Source organism: Coregonus lavaretus (assembly GCF_964263955.1).
Source record: "Coregonus lavaretus genome assembly, chromosome: 20".
Taxonomy (NCBI): Eukaryota; Metazoa; Chordata; class Actinopteri; order Salmoniformes; family Salmonidae; genus Coregonus; species Coregonus lavaretus.
Window position 1 is genome coordinate 10,386,004 of NC_140007.1, and position 21,335 is coordinate 10,407,338.

The 21,335-nt window shown below is 43.2% G+C and overlaps 1 protein-coding gene across 3 annotated transcripts in view; it reads left to right on the forward strand.

Moving 5' to 3' along the window:
* Positions 1 to 16,552, forward strand: part of LOC311148269 (adenylate cyclase type 6-like) — a 44,721-nt gene extending 28,169 nt beyond the window's left edge. For all 3 annotated transcript variants that reach the window (XM_084185171.1, XM_084185172.1, XM_084185173.1), the window contains 20 exons: positions 5,030 to 5,179; positions 5,316 to 5,437; positions 7,387 to 7,498; positions 7,624 to 7,751; positions 7,913 to 8,071; positions 8,147 to 8,288; positions 8,887 to 9,015; positions 10,478 to 10,506; positions 10,709 to 10,856; positions 11,010 to 11,107; positions 11,189 to 11,276; positions 11,361 to 11,477; positions 11,588 to 11,746; positions 11,922 to 12,097; positions 12,198 to 12,251; positions 12,408 to 12,540; positions 12,654 to 12,917; positions 13,107 to 13,311; positions 13,544 to 13,668; positions 13,996 to 16,552. In XM_084185171.1, the coding sequence (XP_084041297.1) occupies positions 5,030 to 5,179; positions 5,316 to 5,437; positions 7,387 to 7,498; positions 7,624 to 7,751; positions 7,913 to 8,071; positions 8,147 to 8,288; positions 8,887 to 9,015; positions 10,478 to 10,506; positions 10,709 to 10,856; positions 11,010 to 11,107; positions 11,189 to 11,276; positions 11,361 to 11,477; positions 11,588 to 11,746; positions 11,922 to 12,097; positions 12,198 to 12,251; positions 12,408 to 12,540; positions 12,654 to 12,917; positions 13,107 to 13,311; positions 13,544 to 13,668; positions 13,996 to 14,124 (2,667 nt within the window). In that variant the 3' untranslated portion in view covers positions 14,125 to 16,552. The remainder of the gene's footprint in view (positions 1 to 5,029; positions 5,180 to 5,315; positions 5,438 to 7,386; positions 7,499 to 7,623; positions 7,752 to 7,912; positions 8,072 to 8,146; positions 8,289 to 8,886; positions 9,016 to 10,477; positions 10,507 to 10,708; positions 10,857 to 11,009; positions 11,108 to 11,188; positions 11,277 to 11,360; positions 11,478 to 11,587; positions 11,747 to 11,921; positions 12,098 to 12,197; positions 12,252 to 12,407; positions 12,541 to 12,653; positions 12,918 to 13,106; positions 13,312 to 13,543; positions 13,669 to 13,995) is intronic.
* The last annotated feature ends 4,783 nt before the right edge of the window (positions 16,553 to 21,335 follow it).

Here is a 21,335-nt window from a genome sequence, read left to right on the forward strand (position 1 = left end):
GAAATGTATTACATTTTGAGTTAGCGTCCCAATATTACACTTTATATACCGTATGTGTCGTTTTTTTGGGGGGGGGGGGGTGGGATTAATTATGAATATTAATAACATCCTCCCATGAGGCCACTAGGTCATTTGACTACAGGAAAGGGCTACCTCTATTAATGGACAATAGATGTATGTCTCATACTGTACTGTGGTGTTGACAATATAAGGTTACTAATGTGTGTGTGTGTGACTTTAGACTGGGACAGGTGTAGGCCCACAACAGGTAGATAGTGCTAAGTGGAGGTCCTGAACAGTACGTGTGTGTGTGCTGTCGCATAAACCTGCAGGCCCTCTCCATCTTGAGAAAAGCAAGCATTTAGGCCTGGCCTGTGATCCTACACACATACCGTACAGTACAACTATACACACAGACAACACTCTGTCACAGGCAAGAAGACACACATGCAATGTCAACTCTCTCTCACATATATGGATACAGTACTCTCTAGCTCATTCACCAGACCACTTAAGTAAACACGCACACATACACACACTCACATAGCAGGTTTCATTCTTCTCTCTGGGCTGTTTTTGCTTGAACAGTGAGAGTAATGTAAACAGAGCTGAGTGCTAGGAGCCATCTGCCTAATGTCACAGTGGCCCATATTTATCCTCTCCTGCTTTCTCTCTCTCTCTCTTTCTCTCTCTCTCTCTCTCGCTCTACCTCTCGCTCTCTCTCTCTCTCTCCACCTCCCTCCTTCCCCTCACTCCCTCTCTTACTATCTCTCGCTCGCTCACTCTCTCTCTTTCTCCCTCTCTCACTCCACTACCACCACTTCCTTCCTCCCCTCAACATCCCCTTGTCTTCCATGTTATCTGTTGTTGTCCATTGTATTCTATTCTATTTTCTACTCTCACCCCCTCCACCCCTCCCAGTCTATCCCCCCTTCCCTTAAGTCACATATCTTCCCCTTGTCCCATGTTCTCCACGTATCTTGTATATTTCTCTTTTCTTTTATTCTTCCTGTTTTAATTATTTCCCTCTTTGGTGTAAAAACTCTGCATATCCACCTGTGCACTTGTTTCTTGGAAAGGTCAGGGGGAGTTCAAAGTTCATTCATGGGTCAGATGCAGATTAAGAGATCAGGGGCTATTAGCTACCAACTGCCTTTCTTCAGGTCATTTCACTCTTTGACGAAATGCACACATATGGGCTAGGTGGGATTTCATCCCTTTCTTGTGTAATATTCTTGGGAGGAAGCCTGTATGCGGGTTAGAATGAATGGCAGCAGGTGCGTGAGAGAACCATAAAAAGGACAAATCCAAGGAGGCAGAGATGCAAAGATATACTTAATTTAATCTGTGCTTAAAATAATACAAAGCTGAAAGTGCACATTGCAAAAAAGTGTAGCACTTTTTAGCATTGTGCACTTTCACCTTTGTATTCTTTCGAGCATGGATTAAATTAAGTATATCTTTGCATCTCTGCCTCCTTGGATTTGTCCTTTTTATTGTTTGAGTGCGAGTACCTTCGGAACTCTACAGATATTCTTGGGAGGAGGAATATTTTAAAGTGTGGAAAATAATATGGTTGTATGTTTGCTGTAAGCTGTAAACTGTAAACTATAAACTATAAACTGTAAACTATAAACTGTAAACTGTAAACTGAAATCTGAAATCTATAAACTGAAATCTATTGAAGTCATTCAAACCAATCCTACCCGTGGTACTGTTTCTGCACAGTAGGAGTCAGGCTTCACCTGCATAATGATGGGGCACTCAACTGTCTATTTCAGGATGATTAAAAGATTTGTAAGGAGGATAGAATCACTTTCATATTAAGTAGAGGGAGCGCATAAGAGAGAAAGAAAGATGGTGAGGTTTGCAAAGAGATAGTGGGTTCAGAAAAATACATGAACTTATACCTCCAAGGAAATAATTGATATAGATTGGGAAGACCTTGGTTAACCCTCCCTGGCACATTAGCCCCTTAACCACTTTGCTGTGCTAATTTAGGGTCTCCACATAGGGTGTGACATCACAGTGTTTCCTGTTGGCATGCGGCCAGCCGGTGTTTGTGTCCAAAAGCAGCCTCGGGAGGAGTGGAGGGTTTCTACTCTCTCACACGCAGCACACTGTAAAGAAGAGGCCATCTTTAAAGGAAACTGCTTCTCGGCGGGTCAAAGGGCAGCGGTTTTTCCCCACACTGCAGCTGTGGACACTCTGGGGACAGTGTGACAGGGGAGGTCCCAGAGACAGAACACATAAAAAAAGAAAGCTGTAAAACATATGAGGTGGTCAATGGACTCATGAGGGGATGAGAACAGGAGGAAACACAATTTTTACATTTTAGTCATTTAGCAGACGCTCTTATCCAGAGCGACTTACAGTTAGTGAGTGCATACATTATATATATATTTTTTTCATACTGGCCCCCCGTGGGAATCGAACCCACAACCCTGGCGTTGCAAACGCCATGCTCTACCAACTGAGCTACATCCCTGCCGGCCATTCCCTCCCCTACCCTGGGCCAATTGTGCGCCGCCCCATGGGTCTCCCGGTCGCAGCCGGCTACGACAGAGCCTGGATTTGAACCAGGATCTCTGTGATGCAGTGCCTTAGACCACTGCGCCACTCGGCAAACAGGATCAACATGCCTCCAAAGGGAATGTTAATGTTGCTGTTGTTGGTTTGAGTGTGAATTTGGGTGTGTGCAGGTGTGCATGTGTGAATGCATGGATACTGTGTATTTCCATACAAGGTCAGGTGTACAGTACCAGTCAAAAGTTTGGACACACCTACTCATTCAAGGCTTTTTCTTTATTTTTAATATTTTCTACATTGTAGAATAATAGTGAAGACATCACAACTATGAAATAACACATGGAATCATGTAGTAACCAAAATAGTGTTAAACAAATCAAAATATGTTTTAGATTTTAGATTCTTCAAAGTAGCCACCATTTGCCTTGATGACATCTTTGCACACTCTTGGCATTCTCTCAACCAGCTTCATGAGGAATGCTTTTCCAACAGTCTTGAAGGAGTTCCCACATATGCTGAGCACTTGTTGGCTGCTTTTCCTTCACTCTGCAGTTCAACTCATCCCAAACCATTTCAATTGGGTTGAGGTCGGGTGAATGTGGAGGCCAGATCATCTGATGCAGCACTCCATCACTCTCCTTCTTGGTCAAATAACCCTTACACTGCCTGGAGGTGTGTTGGGTCATTGTCCTGTTGAAAAACAAATGATAGTCCCACTAAGCCCAAACCAGATGGGATGGCGTATCGCTGCAGAATGCTGTGGTAGCCATGCTGGTTAAGTGTGCCTTGAATTCTAAATAAATCACAGAGAGTGTCACCAGCAAAGCACCCCCACACCATCACATCTCCTCCACCATGCTTCTCAGTAGGAACCACACATGCGGAGATCAACCGTTCACCTACTCTGCGTCTCACAAAGACACGGCGGTTGGAAGCAAAAATATCAAATTTTGACTCATCAAACCAAAGGACATGTCCATTGCTCGTGTTAAGTGCATTTCCTGGAAATGTTGTCAACCGTAGAAATGTCAATAGACCCGTGCCACTGTTTTAATGCATGGCAAGGAACGCACCATTTCAGTATCTGATTCCTTGTGTATTTCATTACTGTATTTGATTCTGTACTGTGCATCCCTATCCAGATACCCACAACATTGCTCTACTCTGCCCCCCAGCAAAGAATGTTAAAGTTCTAATGCAGCTGTTTTTTATCTCAACATCAAATCATTTCCGGGTAACAATTTAAGTACCTTACTGTGATTGTTTTCAATAAAAATGGTCAAATATAACAAAAGTAGATTCATAGCAAAGATACATTTCTTAAGCAAGAATTTTGCTTGGACTGTCTGGGAGTGGTCTGAGTGGGGAGGGGAACTCTGAAAACTAGCTGTTATTGGCAGGGAGGTTTGGAACTCACTTTCTAATCGGTCTATTAACACTATTTACCGCCTGGTGATGTTACCAGGCAGGCCAAAACTCCATCCCACTAAAACAGGCTGAAATTTCAGGTGGCCTTTTCAAACAGCTCTTACACTAAAAGGGCATTATCATAATTTTCACAATTTCACAGTATTATTCCATTCTCATAGTGTTCTCATTAAACACAGAGAAATCACATTTTTGACAGCACTGGGCCTTTAACCCTTTACACTCGTGGGAATTGGCCTATATGGATAGGGCTACATTGAAATGTTTCTTACAGAATAATTATGGAAAGCATATGCATAACCATGGTAGCAATTAAAAGGGAACAGTTTGGAGATTATCTGAAAATTATTAGACTAAAGTGAGGACACAACAGTTCACAAGACTGAATCCAAACATTACATTGTTGATTTTATGTGCATTTTACATTTACTGTACTTTTCGCAGTATTTGTTGATAACTACATCTGAAAATACTCTGTAACATGATAAGAATAGTCTTGGAAAAGTTGGGGTAGGTGCAACATAAGACAAAAAAATGACAAAGGTTTGAGTGAGAGGTCAAACTGGTGTCTCTAAGTGGCCGCACAACTCTCCAAAGTGTGCACAGTTCTTAAGTAATTTCAATGCGCTTTTATGACTCAAAGAAGAGTCTTCAACTTTTAGGAGCTCTCCTAGCTGTGTCGTTGAGGAACTAGAGCAAGCACACTTGTAGTTGTTTTTTTGGAACACAGCCCTGCATCCCCAAGTTTTATGATATGGAAATGTGAAGTGCACATTTGGACTCACGGGTGTTTGGCTTAATCCTCAAGGTCTCATCTTTCAAAATACGTTGAGTCCTCTTAATTTACAGCTCAAGTTTAGAATGGCTGTCAGTCAAAACCGATACAGCGCTGAGAAGCAGAGACCCTGATCTCTGACATCATGTATAGCATGTTACTGTACAGCCACTGCGTTCCAATCTAGGAACTTATCAGTGCCCAAATCTACCATTTTCAACCTGTATACGGGTACGAGTGTAAAGGGCTACAGAAAAACTGTCCCCTCTCTCTTTACTTTATCCCCCTCTCTTATAGCTGAGTGCCAATGTGCTGATCTTCCTGTGCACTAACATCATTGGGATCTGTACCCACTACCCTGCCGAGGTGTCTCAGAGACAGGCCTTCCAGGAGACCAGAGGATACATTCAGGCCAGACTGCACCTGCAGAGAGAGAACCAGCAGCAGGTACACCACACACACACACACACACACAGTGTGTAAACACCTCCATTGACTGACAGAAAGCAGGAATTTTGAAGGACATAAGTATTACATGCAGCTGCTAACCAAGCCTTGTCTTTTATCTCTCCCATCACTTCAGGAACGCCTGTTGCTGTCTGTGTTGCCAAGGCATGTTGCCATGGAGATGAAGGCTGACATCAACGCTAAAAAGGAAGACATGATGTTCCATAAGATCTACATCCAGAAACATGACAACGTCAGGTCAGCATAGACACTATCGTCCTGGTAACCTCGGTAGCCCTGACAACAACACATCTGTTACCACAGCATTACTTGAACCAACCAAACTGTCAAGCGCTATGACTTCTAACGTCCAACACAATGTTCATGTGTTTTATCACATGACCTCATTTAACTGCTCTAAGCAAACTACTATTAGCATTCCTGTGCCACATATTCAACAGTAGGGGAGAGCTGGGATGAAAGTAACACAGGCGAAAGTAACACACCCATTTTCTAAGATAACAAAGAAGCTAGAATGACGTAGTGAAGTCAGCACGTTCCTAATGTGGAGGACGAGCTCCCTGCAACAAAAAAAGCAGCCCAGTCCGACCATGTTATCAACAAAAAGTGGTTTTGAGCATTGTAGAGTTGTATTTAGCTGTTTAAGGTTCCAAAAATATGTCATTTTCTTAACCCATCTAGTGACTAAATGACAGCATAGGCTTCAAGTATCATGCTAGCTACACTCTTAGAAAAAAAGGGTTCCAAAGGGGTTCTTCGGCTGTCCCCATAGGATAACTATTTTTGGTTCCAGGTAGAACCCTCTGTGGAAAGGGTTCTACATTGAACCCAAAAATGTTCTACCTTGAACCAAAAAGGGTTCTTCAAAGGGTTCTCCTATGGGGACAGCCGAAGAACCCTTTTAGGTTCTAGATAGCACCTTTTTTCTAGTAGTGTAGTCTTGGTGTTAGCCTGGGAGAAGTTACAGGAGAGACGGGTGGGACGAAAGGAGCACAATGTTAACTGATGACCTGGAATAAAATAAAATAAACTTTTAAGCATAGGCCATTGTCTCCTCTAGATTAAGGCAAAATATCAACAAGTGACTGAATGTTTGAAAATTATATATGACATCATTAGAATTATGCCTTAATCAATTGAATTGATGGATCAGCTTCTCGCACGTTTTTATCGACAGTTTAGTGGTTAAAAATATATATCTTTATGATTCTGGGGGTCAATTACCTTGTGTCAAGCCATGGTAATGTGATAAGCATGATGAGTTTGCCGTTTGTGAAGATAATTAAAATGTTTATTCTATCAAGACACAAGGAGCGCGCATGTCAAGGACAGCTGGAGCACCTGATTGGTAGGGCTAAGCATGAATAGTCACAGAAAATTGTGAAAAACATCTACTACATTCCCTTTAAAGTGAGATGAGAAAATGATGGTTAATATAGCTTTTATGTCATCCATTTTAGTCAGATATAATATTTTAAGGCAAAATGTTGTGGTTGCACAACATTGCGATGTCGATAGCATTAATTATTCAAATCGACACAAACATAAAATTATGGCTGATTGTACATTCGTTGAAAGTAACAAACATTACAAACCAGAAACATGGAGATAAGACAGATATTGTGCACTTCTCGCCAGCTGTTACTTCCACCCCAAGACTGTGTTACTCACAACCTACCAGCAGGTACAAAAGTAACATTGCGGTAGTTCTGTTCTCGGTCTATTTAATTTAAACTAATTTACCATAGAAATTAAATTATAGTTGCTAATGGTAGAGGACTTATATAAGTTGTTTGTCATAAAATATGGTATTTCTAGCTATATTGATCTCTGAGTAATTAGTTAAAAAACAAAAAGTGTTACTTGCAGATCAACATTCTCATACACACACACACACACACACACACACACATACACACACTCACTTAGGGTTTGACAGAGAGCAGGCTAATTAAGAATAGTAAGGGAATACTTAATTACCAGCAGCCAAGATAAGATAATCCCCAAAGATAAGGAGCTCCAGCCCAGATTCAATTAAAGCGCTGAGTATACACTGTCTCAAATACACACACACACACACACACACACACACACACACACACGTACACACAGTGAGAAGGCGGATAAAGGGTCATCTGATCAATCAATCAATCAATAATCAAGCCTATCTCTCTCTTTTTCCTCAGTATTCTGTTTGCGGACATTGAGGGCTTCACCAGTTTGGCGTCTCAGTGTACGGCTCAGGAGTTGGTAATGACACTCAATGAGCTTTTCGCACGCTTCGACAAACTAGCATCGGTAAATAAGCATTTCTCTTCACCTCTCTCTTTTCACCTTCTCTCCATTTTATTCATTTTTCTCCATTCAGTATCCTGTGTTATCTATCTCTTTCTAACTGTCATAACGGCTGTGTCTGTCTGTAGGAGAACCACTGTCTGCGTATCAAGATCCTGGGCGACTGTTACTACTGTGTGTCTGGGCTGCCTGAGCCCCGCGCTGACCACGCCCACTGCTGTGTGGAGATGGGCGTCGACATGATAGAGGCCATCTCGTGAGTATGGGGAACGTCTGTGTGTGGGGAGATGGCATATTTCCTAGACATGAAAAATCATAAAAATATATATAATAAATGCATTGCCTTTGCCTGTGGGGATATCATGCGTTTTTTGGAAAGAAATGTAACATACATCTTCTATGTGTGTGTGTGTGCAGGCTGGTGCGAGAGGTGACAGGGGTCAACGTGAACATGCGTGTGGGCATCCACAGTGGCCGTGTGCACTGTGGGGTGCTGGGACTCAGGAAGTGGCAGTTTGATGTGTGGTCCAATGATGTCACACTAGCCAACCACATGGAGGCTGGGGGCAAGGCAGGGTGAGGGAAACACACACGTGCACGCACACACACACACACACACACACACAGACTGACCTAGTGTCCCTTTTCCAGGAGGATCCACATCACCAAGGCAACTCTGCAGTATCTGAATGGGGATTATGAGGTGGAGCCGGGTAGAGGAGGGGAGAGGAACGCCTACCTGAAAGAGAACAGCATCGAGACCTTCCTGGTGTTGGGTTGCAGCCAGAAAAGGGTCAGTGACAAAACTATTTCCCACATTTACATTTTAGTAATTACCCAGAGCGACTTACAGTAGTGAGTGCATATATATTCGTACTGATCCCCCGTGGGAATCGAACCCACAACCCTGGCGTTGCAAGCGCCATGCTCTACCAACTACCTGCCAACCACCACACATACAGGTTTATTACAGTATATGGCTAGATGGAGTACCGGTACGGCCAGAAGTGACTATGTAGCAGGTTAGGACAACTAGCGCAGCAGGTTAGGAGAATAAGGTTAAGGTTAGGAAAAGGGTTAGGGTTAGCTAGAATGTTACAGTTGTCCCCGACGCAACTTGAACATGCAACTTTTGTTCCGTAGCTGTACTCCATTTAGCCACAACCATTATACAGGATACTAGAAAGCAGTAATGTTTCTCGCCCATTCCAATCAGCTTTACATTTGCACCAGGGTTAGAAACTATTGGGGATGCCTTAAAAAGTGGGCAGGAATAACCTTTATATTCTATGTGTTGGGTTGTCCATGTTAGCACCCCTTTAATCCACACCAGGGTTTCAGCGGATCAGTGTGTCTAACCTCTGTCTCTGTCTGTGCTTTCCTCTGTGTAGAAAGACGAGAAGGCCATGATGGCCAAGATGCAGAGGACGCGGTCCAACTCCAACGAGGGCCTGATGCCTCGCTGGGTACCCGACACAAGGTTCTCCAGGTCCAAGGACTCCAAAGTCTTCAGACAGATGGTGAGATGAGACCTCTCTCTCTCTTGGCTCATCTGTGTCTCTCCTGCTTCTACTTCTAGTCTCCTAATAGTCTCACCCATAAATGTCAGCTCTCCTCAGAGTGCTCTGTGTGTCCCACTCACTAGTCTCTCCATTATGTTACTCTGTGTCCCACTAGTCTCTCCATTATGTTACTCTGTGTCCCACTAGTCTCCCCATTATGTTACTCTGTGTCCCACTAGTCTCTCCATTATGTTACTCTGTGTCCCACTAGTCTCCCCATTATGTTACTCTGTGTCCCACTCACTAGTCTCTCCATTATGTTACTCTGTGTCCCACTAGTCTCTCCATTATGTTGCTCTGTGTCCCACTAGTCTCCCCATTATGTTACTCTGTGTCCCACTAGTCTCTCCATTATGTTACTCTGTGTCCCACTAGTCTCTCCATTATGTTGCTCTGTGTCCCACTAGTCTCCCCATTATGTTACTCTGTGTCCCACTAGTCTCTCCATTATGTTGCTCTGTGTCCCACTAGTCTCTCCGTTATGTTACTCTGTGTCCCACTAGTGTCTCCATTATGTTACTCTGTGTCCCACTAGTCTCCCCATTATGTTACTCTGTGTCCCACTAGTCTCTCCATTATGTTACTCTGTGTCCCACTAGTCTCTCCATTATGTTACTCGGTGTCCCACTAGTCTCTCCATTATGTTACTCTGTGTCCCACTAGTCTCTCCATTATGTTACTCTGTGTCCCACTAGTCTCCCCATTATGTTACTCTGTGTCCCACTAGTCTCTCCATTATGTTACTCTGTGTCCCACTAGTCTCTCCATTATGTTACTCGGTGTACCACTAGTCTCTCCATTATGTTACTCTGTGTACCACTAGTCTCTCCATTATGTTACTCTGTGTCCCACTAGTCTCCCCATTATGTTACTCTGTGTCCCACTAGTCTCTCCATTATGTTACTCTGTGTCCCACTAGTCTCCCCATTATGTTACTCTGTGTCCCACTAGTCTCTCCATTATGTTACTCTGTGTCCCACTAGTCTCTCCATTATGTTACTCGGTGTACCACTAGTCTCTCCATTATGTTACTCTGTGTCCCACTAGTCTCCCCATTATGTTACTCTGTGTCCCACTAGTCTCTCCATTATGTTACTCTGTGTCCCACTAGTCTCTCCATTATGTTACTCGGTGTACCACTAGTCTCTCCATTATGTTACTCTGTGTCCCACTAGTCTCTCCATTATGTTACTCGGTGTACCACTAGTCTCTCCATTATGTTACTCTGTGTCCCACTAGTCTCTCCATTATGTTACTCTGTGTCTACCAATTGTCTCTGCTGTTTCTCCTCTCCTGTCTCCTGAGGGCCAGCTGCATCTCTCCCATCCAGAGTTGTATCTACTGCCTAATCCCTTTCTTTTACATCTCTCCTCTGGGTTTTTGTATGTTGGTTAATCCTCATTTTCTTTCTCTTTCTCAGGGGATTGATGAGTCGTCCAGCAAAGACAAGTGAGTGGTTATTGCTCTGAGGATTTCTGGGATACACACAAATACACACCACCTAAATAGACACCCAGGTAGACAGGCTCACGCGCCAAGATACACATTCACATACTCTAAAGGTCTTACCATTTTACCTATCTCTTCTCTTCTCTCCCTCACTCTCTCTCTCCCGCCTCTCCTCCTCCCTTGCTACTCTCCCCCTTTCCAGCCGTGGTGCACAGGAGGCAATGAACCCTGAGGATGAGGTGGATGAGTTTCTGGGGAGAGCCATTGACGCCCGCAGCATCGACCAGCTGAGGAAGGACCACGTCAAGAAGTTCCTGCTCACCTTCCAGACCTCCAGCCTGGAGAAAAAGGTCTGTCTGCCTACATCTCCCAGAATACTCTGGGCTTTATTTAGTTAATCCCTGGAGTATTATGTTGTTCCTATCCACAGTCAAAGTCTGCTGATGCTTTCCTAAGATTTGTTTAGTCCGTTTTTAATGAGTTTTGATCTTTCTCTCTGGTAGTATTCGAAGAAGGTGGACGATCGCTTTGGAGGTTACGTGGCTTGTACTCTCCTGGTCTTCTGTTTCATCGCCTTCATCCAGATTGTCATATTTCCACAGTGAGTGACACACACACACACACACACACTCACACACGTACATGTTTCTAAGTCCTCCTGTCTGTGTGTCTTCTCCTGCAGCACCCCGGTCATGCTGGGGATCTACATCAGTATCTTCATCATCCTCACCAACATCCTCTTCATCTGTGCCATATATTCCTGCGTTAAGGTAGGATCCTCCACAACACACACATCGCCTATTGTACACACCAACGACACTAAACTTTCTTTCCTTATTCCTCCTCTTTTGTAGCTGTTTCCAGCTGCGATGCAGACAGTGTCAAAGAAGATAGTCCAGTCTCGTACCAACAGCACTCTGATGGGGGTGTTCACCATCATCCTCGTCTTCATCTCTGCCTTTGTCAACATGGTGAGACTGAACAGATTGACCCACACACACACACACACACACACACACACACACACACACACACACACACACACAAATTGACATGTTTGTGTGTGTCTCCTCTGTTGTAGTTTGCCTGTGACACAGAGAGCTTGGTGGACTGTATCTCCCGGGAGCTGAACACCTCTGTTGCCATGGTGACGCCATGTCTCATCCGCAACCTGTCTGTGTCTGTAGACGGGGGTCTAGAGATCTGTCCTAGCCAGGGCCCCTCATGCCCCTTCCCAGAGGTGAGTGGGTGTGTCACAGATGTCAGGTATGCTGACTGAAAAACAATGTTTTTTACGTCTTTATATGGACCAGAAAATACCTTTTATGTTCTTCATAATAACAGATCAATCTGATCATCAATCAATCAATGAAGACTAATAGTTGATCAATTCTCTCCGTCTTTCTGTCCCTCAGTATTTCAGCTACAGTGTGCTGCTGACCCTGCTGGCTTGTTCAGTGTTCCTCCAGATCAGCAGTATAGGGAAGCTGGCCCTCATGCTGCTCATCCAGTTTACCTTCCTGCTGCTGGTGGAGTGGCCACAGGTGGCGCTGTTCGACAACGCTGACCTCTTCGTCACCTCCAATGCCATGTGAGTACTGGGACTGTGTTCAGGAGGGCACAACGTGGTCATACATGTTTTATTTTGATAGTGGATTTGACTAAACCCTTTTCTTATTTTTCTCCTCCAGTGATTTCAATGAAACTATTCAATGGTCCAGTTTCAATGAAACTACAGACGAGTGGTACGTTTGGATTCAAAGCATTGTTTGAAATCTGTGTAGGGGTGTGACCCAGTTTCTCTTTCTTTGACTCACTCCATCTCTCTGCAGTTTGGTTTCTATCTTTCTTGATTTCTTTCTAGCCATTTCTCTCTGACCTCCTCTTCTGTCTCTCTGCAGCCCATTCAGTGTGACCAAAGTTTCCCTGAGGGTCATGACTCCTGTTATTCTCACTGTGTTTGTGCTGGCGCTCTACCTCCATGCCCAGCAGGTGGAGTCCACATCACGCCTCGACTTCCTCTGGAAACTACAGGTACCATGAGCCTACAGGGGAGCACTCCTCTTCCTTGACTACAGCAGAACAATAGTATAGTGTAAAATGTCCCCCACCTATCTTAACATTGCTCCCTCACGTCCTCCTTCCAGGCCACAGAGGAGAAGGAGGAGATGGAGGAGCTGCAGGCGTACAACCGCCGCCTCCTCCACAACATCCTGCCCAAGGACGTGGCCGCTCACTTCCTGGCGCGCGAGCGCAGGAACGACGAGCTCTACTACCAGTCCTGTGAGTGTGTCGCCGTCATGTTCGCCTCCATCTCCAACTTCTCTGAGTTCTATGTGGAGCTGGAGGCCAACAACGAGGGAGTGGAGTGTCTCAGGCTGCTCAACGAGATCATCGCCGACTTTGACGAGGTAAAGAGGGAGAGCAGAGGAGAGGATAGGAGAGGGTAGGCAATGGGATTTTGGATACCATTGTCAATTCAGTGTATTTTGCCCTTTGGTGAATTTTCAGTACTATCATCTTTGGCCTCATGCATTGAAAACGGGATACTTTTTTGGTCTGTCTCAAACCTGAGCCTGTGTGTGTTCTCCTGCTCTAAGATCATCAGTGAGGAGAAGTTCCGTCAGCTGGAGAAGATCAAGACCATCGGCAGCACCTACATGGCTGCCTCGGGTCTCAATGACTCCACCTACGACCGTAAGGGTCGCTCCCACATCACGGCTCTGGCCGACTACGCCATGAGACTGAGGGAGCAGATGAAGTACATCAACGAGCATTCCTTCAACAACTTCCAGATGAAGATAGGTGAGGGGAAACAGGTCTGAAAAAGCGAAACAAAGCTTTAAACAAGCTAGCTGAGGTTGAACTTCACATGAACTTCACATGAAGCTCTGAAACAGACAGGATTGAGTGGGATAGAAACCAGTGTGGCAGATCAACGAGAGAGTTGGTCGATAGTAAATGGAGTAGAATATAGTTGGATGCATGAGTTTGGTATGAATAACCGCTATGTTTATAACCGGCTCTCTTTTCCCAGGTCTGAACATTGGGCCAGTGGTGGCAGGGGTGATTGGAGCACGGAAGCCACAGTACGATATCTGGGGGAACACGGTCAACGTGGCCAGTCGCATGGACAGCACAGGAGTCCCCGACCGCATTCAGGTATGGAGGATGTCAATCAGTTAACACTCAGTAGCTCATACTCAGTTCCTAATGTTTTTTTGTTATAATTTTTTTTGGGCGACAGCTAGTCTTACTGGGGTCCGACACATAACGGAAAAGACATTACAGACAAAATACTTTACAATTTACATACATTTAAAAACATTTACATGTAGTGTGCGTTTGTGTGCATCTATCAGTTACACATACATGTCAGTACATACACACAACAAGTAGGTCACATGGGCATAGTGCAAAAAAAATTCTCACCTGGCATTTTAGCCAATAACTTCCTATTTCTGTTATTAATTTTTCCACACTCCTCAGGTGACCACGGACCTCCACCAGGTGCTTTCAGATATAGGATACGTTCTGGAGTGTCGTGGGGTCGTTAAGGTCAAGGGTAAAGGGGAAATGACAACCTACTTCCTGAATGATGGACCGCCCAATAGTTAGCAGCCGAGGCAGCGCTAGCCGGGACCATTCCCACTGCAAGGACACGGCAGCACTACTGAGGGAGGACTCACACCGTGAGCTAGCGGCTAACAACTAGCGACGCCATCACTTGAAACCCGAGAAAAGAGAAAAGACTATGAGACTCCAGGACTTGAGAAGGAAAGTGTTCTTGTGTGGCAGCCATGTTTTGGCAGGACAAGTGTTTTTCTCATTTCTAGCCTCTCTCTCAGGCTACTTGAAAGTTGCAAAGTCTGTTTATTTAAAACAACGCCTTTAGCCTGTGTCAAAATAAGACAAATGCTGTACATAAGGCTCCTTTTTTTTTCAATCATTTTTTATTTCAGGATAATTATGAAACAGGTACTCATGTTTTATTTCTGGGTTACTTATTTATTTTCATCTTGATGTTTTGTGCAAAAAGTCCTTTATGAAAAAGTGTGAATACATACGTGCACAAATATCAAGTTTATTACAAGTGTGTATGTACATGCATATTTGTGTGTGTATGAATGTGTATAAATTGAGAAGGAAAATATTGACCAAAGTATTTACAAAAAACAAGGCAAGACATGTTACGTTCTCGCAGAAGTCTGCAATGATCACCAACTCAATCTGTTGCACGGCAGTACCCTCAGTCTTTGTACTTCAGTGCTGTCAAAGGCTATTTCTCAGTATGGGCAAAATGTGTAACAACTTTCATTTTGAGGTCAAGTACAGTTTATCATCGATGACATCTGTAGGATTACTCTGCTCCCATCTCTAAAACATGTAATTCAATAGTAAATAGTGACTCTGAAGCCTTTTTTATGTCCGGGGGAGCAGGTTCAACAAAATGGGAGGAAATAGTAGTTCCACCCAGGATGATGGTCGTCCTCCTCCTAAACCCTTGTCAGATTGGTTCCCCGCTCCATGGCTCAGTCCAGCTATAACAGCACAGAGCTTGAGCACCCAAGGCACAGCTGTCTACGTCACGGCCATAAAGGCATACGGTCAACTGCTCCGTCCCTTTCAAAGAGGTATGGTTTCTGTGCAAATGGAAATGAAAGGACTCAAAACAAAAAAATATGTCCCAGAACCATCGAGGGGTAAACCTGGGCATTAGATGCAGTGGTACCGGACAGCCTCCTAAGTTTATATATATATATATATATATATATATATATATATATATATATACTGTATATATATACAGTACCAGTCAAAAGTTTGGACACACCTACTAATTCAAGGGTTTTTCTTTATTTATTTTTTTACAATTTTCTACATTGTAGAATAATAGTGAAGACATCAAAACTATGAAATAACACATATGGAGTCATATAGTAAGCAAAAAAGTGTTAAACAAATCAAAATATATTTTATATTTGAGATTCTTCAACTTAGCCACCCTTTGCCTTGATGACAGCTTTGCACACTCTTGGCATTCTCTCAACCAGCTTCACCTGGAATGCTTTTCCAACAGTCTTGAAGGATATGCTGAGCACTTGTTGGGTGCTTTTCCTTCATTCTGCGGTCCAACTCATCCCAAACCATCTCAATTAGGTTGAGGTCGGGTGATTGTGGAGGCCAGGTCATCTGATGCAGCACTCCTTCACTCTCCTTCTTGGTCAAATAGCCCTTACACAGTGTGTTGGGGCATTATCCTGTTGAAAAACAAATGATAGTCCCACTAAGCGCAAACCAGATGGGATGGCGTATCGCTGCAGAATGCTGTGGTAGCCATGCTGGTTAAGTGTGCCTTGAATTCTAAATATGGTGGTCCTCTGTAGCTCAACTGGTAGAGCACGGCGCTTGTAACGCCAAGGTAGTGGGTTCGATCCCCGGGACCACCCATACACAAAAATGTATGCACGCATGACTGTAAGTCGCTTTGGATAAAAGCGTCTGCTAAATGGCATATTATATTATTATTATATTATTAAATAAATCACTGACAGTGTCACCAGAAAAACATCCCCACACCATCACACCTCCTCCATGCTTCACGGTGAGAACCACACATGCAGAGATCATCCGTTCACCTACTTTGTGTCTCACAAAGACACGGCGGTTGGAACCAAAAATCTCAAATTTGGACTCATCAGACCAAAGGACAGATTTTCACCGGTCTAATGTCCATTGCTCGTGTTTCTTGGCCCAAGCAAGTCTCTTCTTCTTATTGGTGTCCTTTAGTAGAGATTTCTTTGCAGCAATTCGACCATGTAGCTCAGTTGGTAGAGCATGGCGCTTGCAACGCTAGGGTTGTGGGTTCGTTTCCCACGGGGGGCCAGTATGAAAATGTATGCAATCGCTAACTGTATGTCGCTCTGGATAAGAGCGTCTGCTAAATGACTAAAATGTCAAATGTAGGCCGTCATTGTAAATAAGAATTTGTTCTTAACTGACTTGCCTAGTTAAATAAAAATAAAATACACAAATGAAGGCCTGATTCACAGTCTCCTCTGAACAGTTGATGTTGAGATGTGTCTGTTACTTGAACTCTGTGAAGCATTTATTTGGGCTGCAATTTCTGAGGGTGGTAACTCTAATGAACGTATCCTCTGCAGCAGAGGTAACTCTGGTTCTTCCTTTCCTGTGGTGGTCCTCATGAGAGCCAGTTTCATCATAGCGCTTGATGGTTTTTGCGACTGCACTTGAAGAAACTTTCAAAGTTCTTGACATTTTCCGGATTGACTGACCTTCATGTCTTAAAGTAATGATGGGCTGTCGTTTCTCTTTGCTTATTTGACCTTTTCTTGCCATAATATGGACTTGGTCTTTTACCAAATAGGGCTATCTTCTGTATACCAACCCTACCTTGTCACAACACAACTGATTGGCTCAAACGCATTAAGAAGGAAAGAAATTCCACAAATTAACTTTTAACAAGGCACACCTGTTAATTGAAATGCATTCCAGGTGACTACCTCATGAAGCTGGTTGAGAGAATGCCAAGAGTGTGCAAAGCTGTCATCACGGCAAAGGGTGGCAACTTTGAAGAATCTCAAATATAAAATATATTTTGATTTGTTTAACACTTTTTGGTTACTCCATGATTCCATATGTGTTATTTAATAGTTTTGATGTCTTCACTATTATTCTACAATGTAGAAAATAGTATAAATAAAGAAAAACTCTTGAAAAAGTAGGTGTGTCCAAACTTTTGACTGGTACTGTAGTGCATTCGGAAAGTATTCAGACCCCTTTACTTTTTACACATATTGTTATGTTACAGCCTTATTCTAAAAGGGATTCAATAAATAAACATCCTCAATCTACACACAATCCCCCATAATGACAAAGCGAAAACAGGTTTTTATAAATGTTTGCACATTTCTTAAATATAACAAACAGAAATACCCTTTGCTATGAGACTCGAACTTGATTGGAGTCCACCTATGGTAAATTCAATTGATTGGACATGATTTGGAAAGGCACACACCTGTCTATATAATGTCCCACAGTTGACAGTGTATGTCAGAGCAAAAACCAAGCCATGAGCTCGAAGGTATTGTCCGTAGAGCTCCGAGACAGGATTGTGTCGAGGCACAGACCAGGGGAAGGGTACCAAAACATTTCTGCAGCATTAAACGTCCCCAAGAACACAGTGGCCGCCATCATTCTTTAATGGAATAAGTTTGGAAGCACCAAGACTCTTCCTAGAGCTGGCTGCCTGGCCAAACTGAGCAATTGGGGGAGAAAGGCCTTGGTCTGGGAGGTGACCCAGGACCCGATGGTCACTCTGACAGAGCTCCAGAGTTCCTCTGTGGAGGTGGGAGAACCTTCCAGAAGGACAACCATCTCTGCATCACTCCACCAATCAGGCCTTTATGGTAGAGTGGCCAGACGGAAGCCACTCAATAAAAGGCACATAACAGCCTGCTTGGAGTTTGCCAAAAGGCACCTAAAGACTCTAAGACCATGAGAAACAAGATTCTCTGGTCTGATGAAACCAAGATTGAACTCTTTGGCCTGAATGCCAAGCGTCACGTCTGGAGGAAACCTGGCACCATCCCTACGGTGAAGCATTGTGGTGGCAGCATCATGCTGTGGGGATGTTTTTCAGCGGCAGGAACTGGGAAACTAGTCAGGATTGAGGGAAAGATGAACAGAGCAAGGTACAGAGAGATCCTTGATGAAAACCTGCTCCAGAGTGCTCAGGACCTCAGACTGGGGTGAAGGTTCACCTTCCAACAGGACAACGACCCTAAGCACACAGCCAAGACAACGCAGGAGTAGCTTCGGGACAAGTCTCTGAATGTCCTTGAGTGGCCCAGCCAGAGCCCGGACTTGAACCCGATTGAACATCTCTGGAGAGACCTGAAAATAGCTGTGCAGCGACGCTCCACATCCAACCTGACAGAGCTTGAGAGGATCTGCAGAGAAGAATGGGAGAAACTCCCCAAATACAGGTGTGCAAAGCTTGTAGCGTCATACCCAAGAAGACTCAAAGCTGTAATCGCTGCCAAAGGTGCTTCAACAAAGTCCTGAGTAAAGGGTCTGAATACTTATGTAAATATGATATTTCTGGTTTTTATTTGTAATAAATGTGAATTATTTTCAAAAATACTGTTTTTGCTTTATTATAGGGTATTGTGTGTAGATTGATGAGGGGAAAAAAGAATTTAATCAATTTTAGAATAAGGCTATAATGTAACAAAATGTGGAAAAAGTCTGAATATTTTCTGAATGCACTGTGTGTATATATATATATATATATATAGAGAGAGAGAGAGAGAGAGACTATTACTGAATACTATGCTTTGTAATCTTGAAGCCGCATAACTATTTTCACTGTGAGGTTTTTATGAAATGGCAAACCGCTTTCTTGCCAAACTTAACTTCTCTAAAGCATGTTTGATTGTGTTATCCTCTTTTCATTTTCGTTTTGTTTTAACGTTGGGTATTTTGTATCACCTCTGTATTCATCATTTACATTATTCTTATGGTTGTTATTATTACGATTTATAATTATGATGAATTATCATGCTTATTATGATATTTCCATTCCAACAATAAGGATCAAAGAGCAGAACGCTTTCTTGTAAAATGTCAGACGTAAACTCAAGCTCATTGGTACCAACTGATCAACTGCTGCCAACTCACTCAGTGCTGCTTCCTCACCACCCTACAGCATTCAAACACTGGCTCTAGACTTGATGACACATACCCATTAGCTGTCGCTTTTGCATCAAACCCCAAGCGGTGCATATTCCCCAATCACGAAGGACTGAAGTGTTTACACACAGATAAACAGATTGTACACTGTACCTTTTTATTGAGCAAACACTACTTCAGGACTCAACTCAGTCAGGTTGTGAGCTGATCCCCTTCCGGTCGGATTTCAGGGCCCTCCTCAGAGAGACAGGACACAATCAGCAGTGTGAGCAGTATTTCCTACTTGAACTCTGCCTTAATTGAACAAGCCACTGGAGAATACAGCGGGAGCAGGAACTGTGCCTGATTGCCACGTCTGAGTTTCATAGTATGCTATACATAGAGAGTGAGGGAGAGAAAGAGAGGGAAGGGTAGAGAGATAATGTGAAGAGGGAAGGGTAGAGAGATAACCTTAGCATTGACACAACACTGACTTCATTTTGTTCATAACATAACATAACATAACATCCTCAAAACACCCCAGTCATCGTTCCTCTCTCTAGCACACTTAACTATTGCAACTACAGTAACAGTTGATCATGTTCGTACCAAATCAAGCTCATGCAGCCTCATGCTATTGGTCCCTCCCCGTGCAGTGATATTTGGCCTTGAGCATGTGGGACCGCCAGGCAACAGTAAAGGTCATGGGGTCGATAAATGACAGAGGTTGTGACCAATTGAGAGTGATTCACATAGAAATAGAATACATAGAATGGACGTGGTAAGTAAGATGATGCACATTGTGTCCATTCTATTTATATGGGCTGTCCTGTCTTTGGGTTGGGTGGGGGTTGATTGTTGACTCTTGGGATGTTTTTAGGGGACGGGAGGAAGAGGGTCGTCCCAGTACTGCTGAAACAGTGTTTTGTTCAGACCTAATGAACCCTTTCTTTTTGTTAGTTTGTTTTCTACCCCTGAGTTGAAGGACAAGAAGAGTTGAGAACTATGACAAAGAGAAAAATAACACTTCCCCTTGAATAAAAAAATCTAAAATCAATGGCTGTTTTCATTAGTTTTATGTGGTATAAGTGCAGCTTTCTTTAACTGTTGTAAAAACTGGGATTACCATTAGCTGATTATCATTGAGCAGATGTTGACCAATGAAAGTCTTAGATGATGTTGAGAGCAAGCAGCCCCAGATACCCACAAACGTTCATACATTGATTGATAGGATTGATAGCTTTGTCCCTCCATGCACTAGCATGAAGGAGTTAACAGTGCTAAACATACAGAAACTTGGTAGCTACAGCCACATCCTCTGAATTTTTAAAGGCCACCATTGAGATGGGTGTGTGTGCTGACTGACTCGCTCAATGACCCTGTAATTGGAAACAGCATCGCTGCTCAGGTAGAGTGGCTCTCTCCCAGATCATTACATTTACACGTGCATATCGGAAAAGGGACTAGCAAGTTAAAGCACACTGCATACGAGAGAACAGGGAAGGAGCCTACTAGATGAGGGAGGAGTTAGGATGGGGTAAAGATAATGAATGTCTGAAGATAGAAAGTAAAACATTACTTGTGCCTAATAATGTTCCATTAAAATAAAAGAAAGATCTGGATATTCCTTTGACCTCATATGTTATAATAATGATACTGTAATGTTAGCTGATTTAGATAAAAGTTTTAAAGATAACACGAGGGAAACGTTTAGTTATAATTTTATTGATTTAGTTAATGTATTGAAATTATGCAAAATACAAGCTTTACCAAAAATACAAACACACTATCAAATATTTGGCAGCTAGACACTATTCAGTAACAATATACCTGATCCCAGATATTCAGTTACTATACCCAAGGTCTCCTGAATGATCTACGGTCTACTAATTACTGAAACAAAATACTCTATTATTTCCTTGTGGGTACTAAAATGTTTTTCCTCTGGAGGTAGGTAACAGCTCAATTTTACCAGTTGAAAAGCAGACGTCAATTGACAACATGATACAGTAGCTCACAAAAATAACATGCTATGTTGAAAGTGGCTGTTTATTAAACCACAATAGTCCTTACGGTTCAAAGGTCCCAAGGGTCTTGGGATCGTGCGCATGCGTGTCTTACTGCAGGATAGGAAA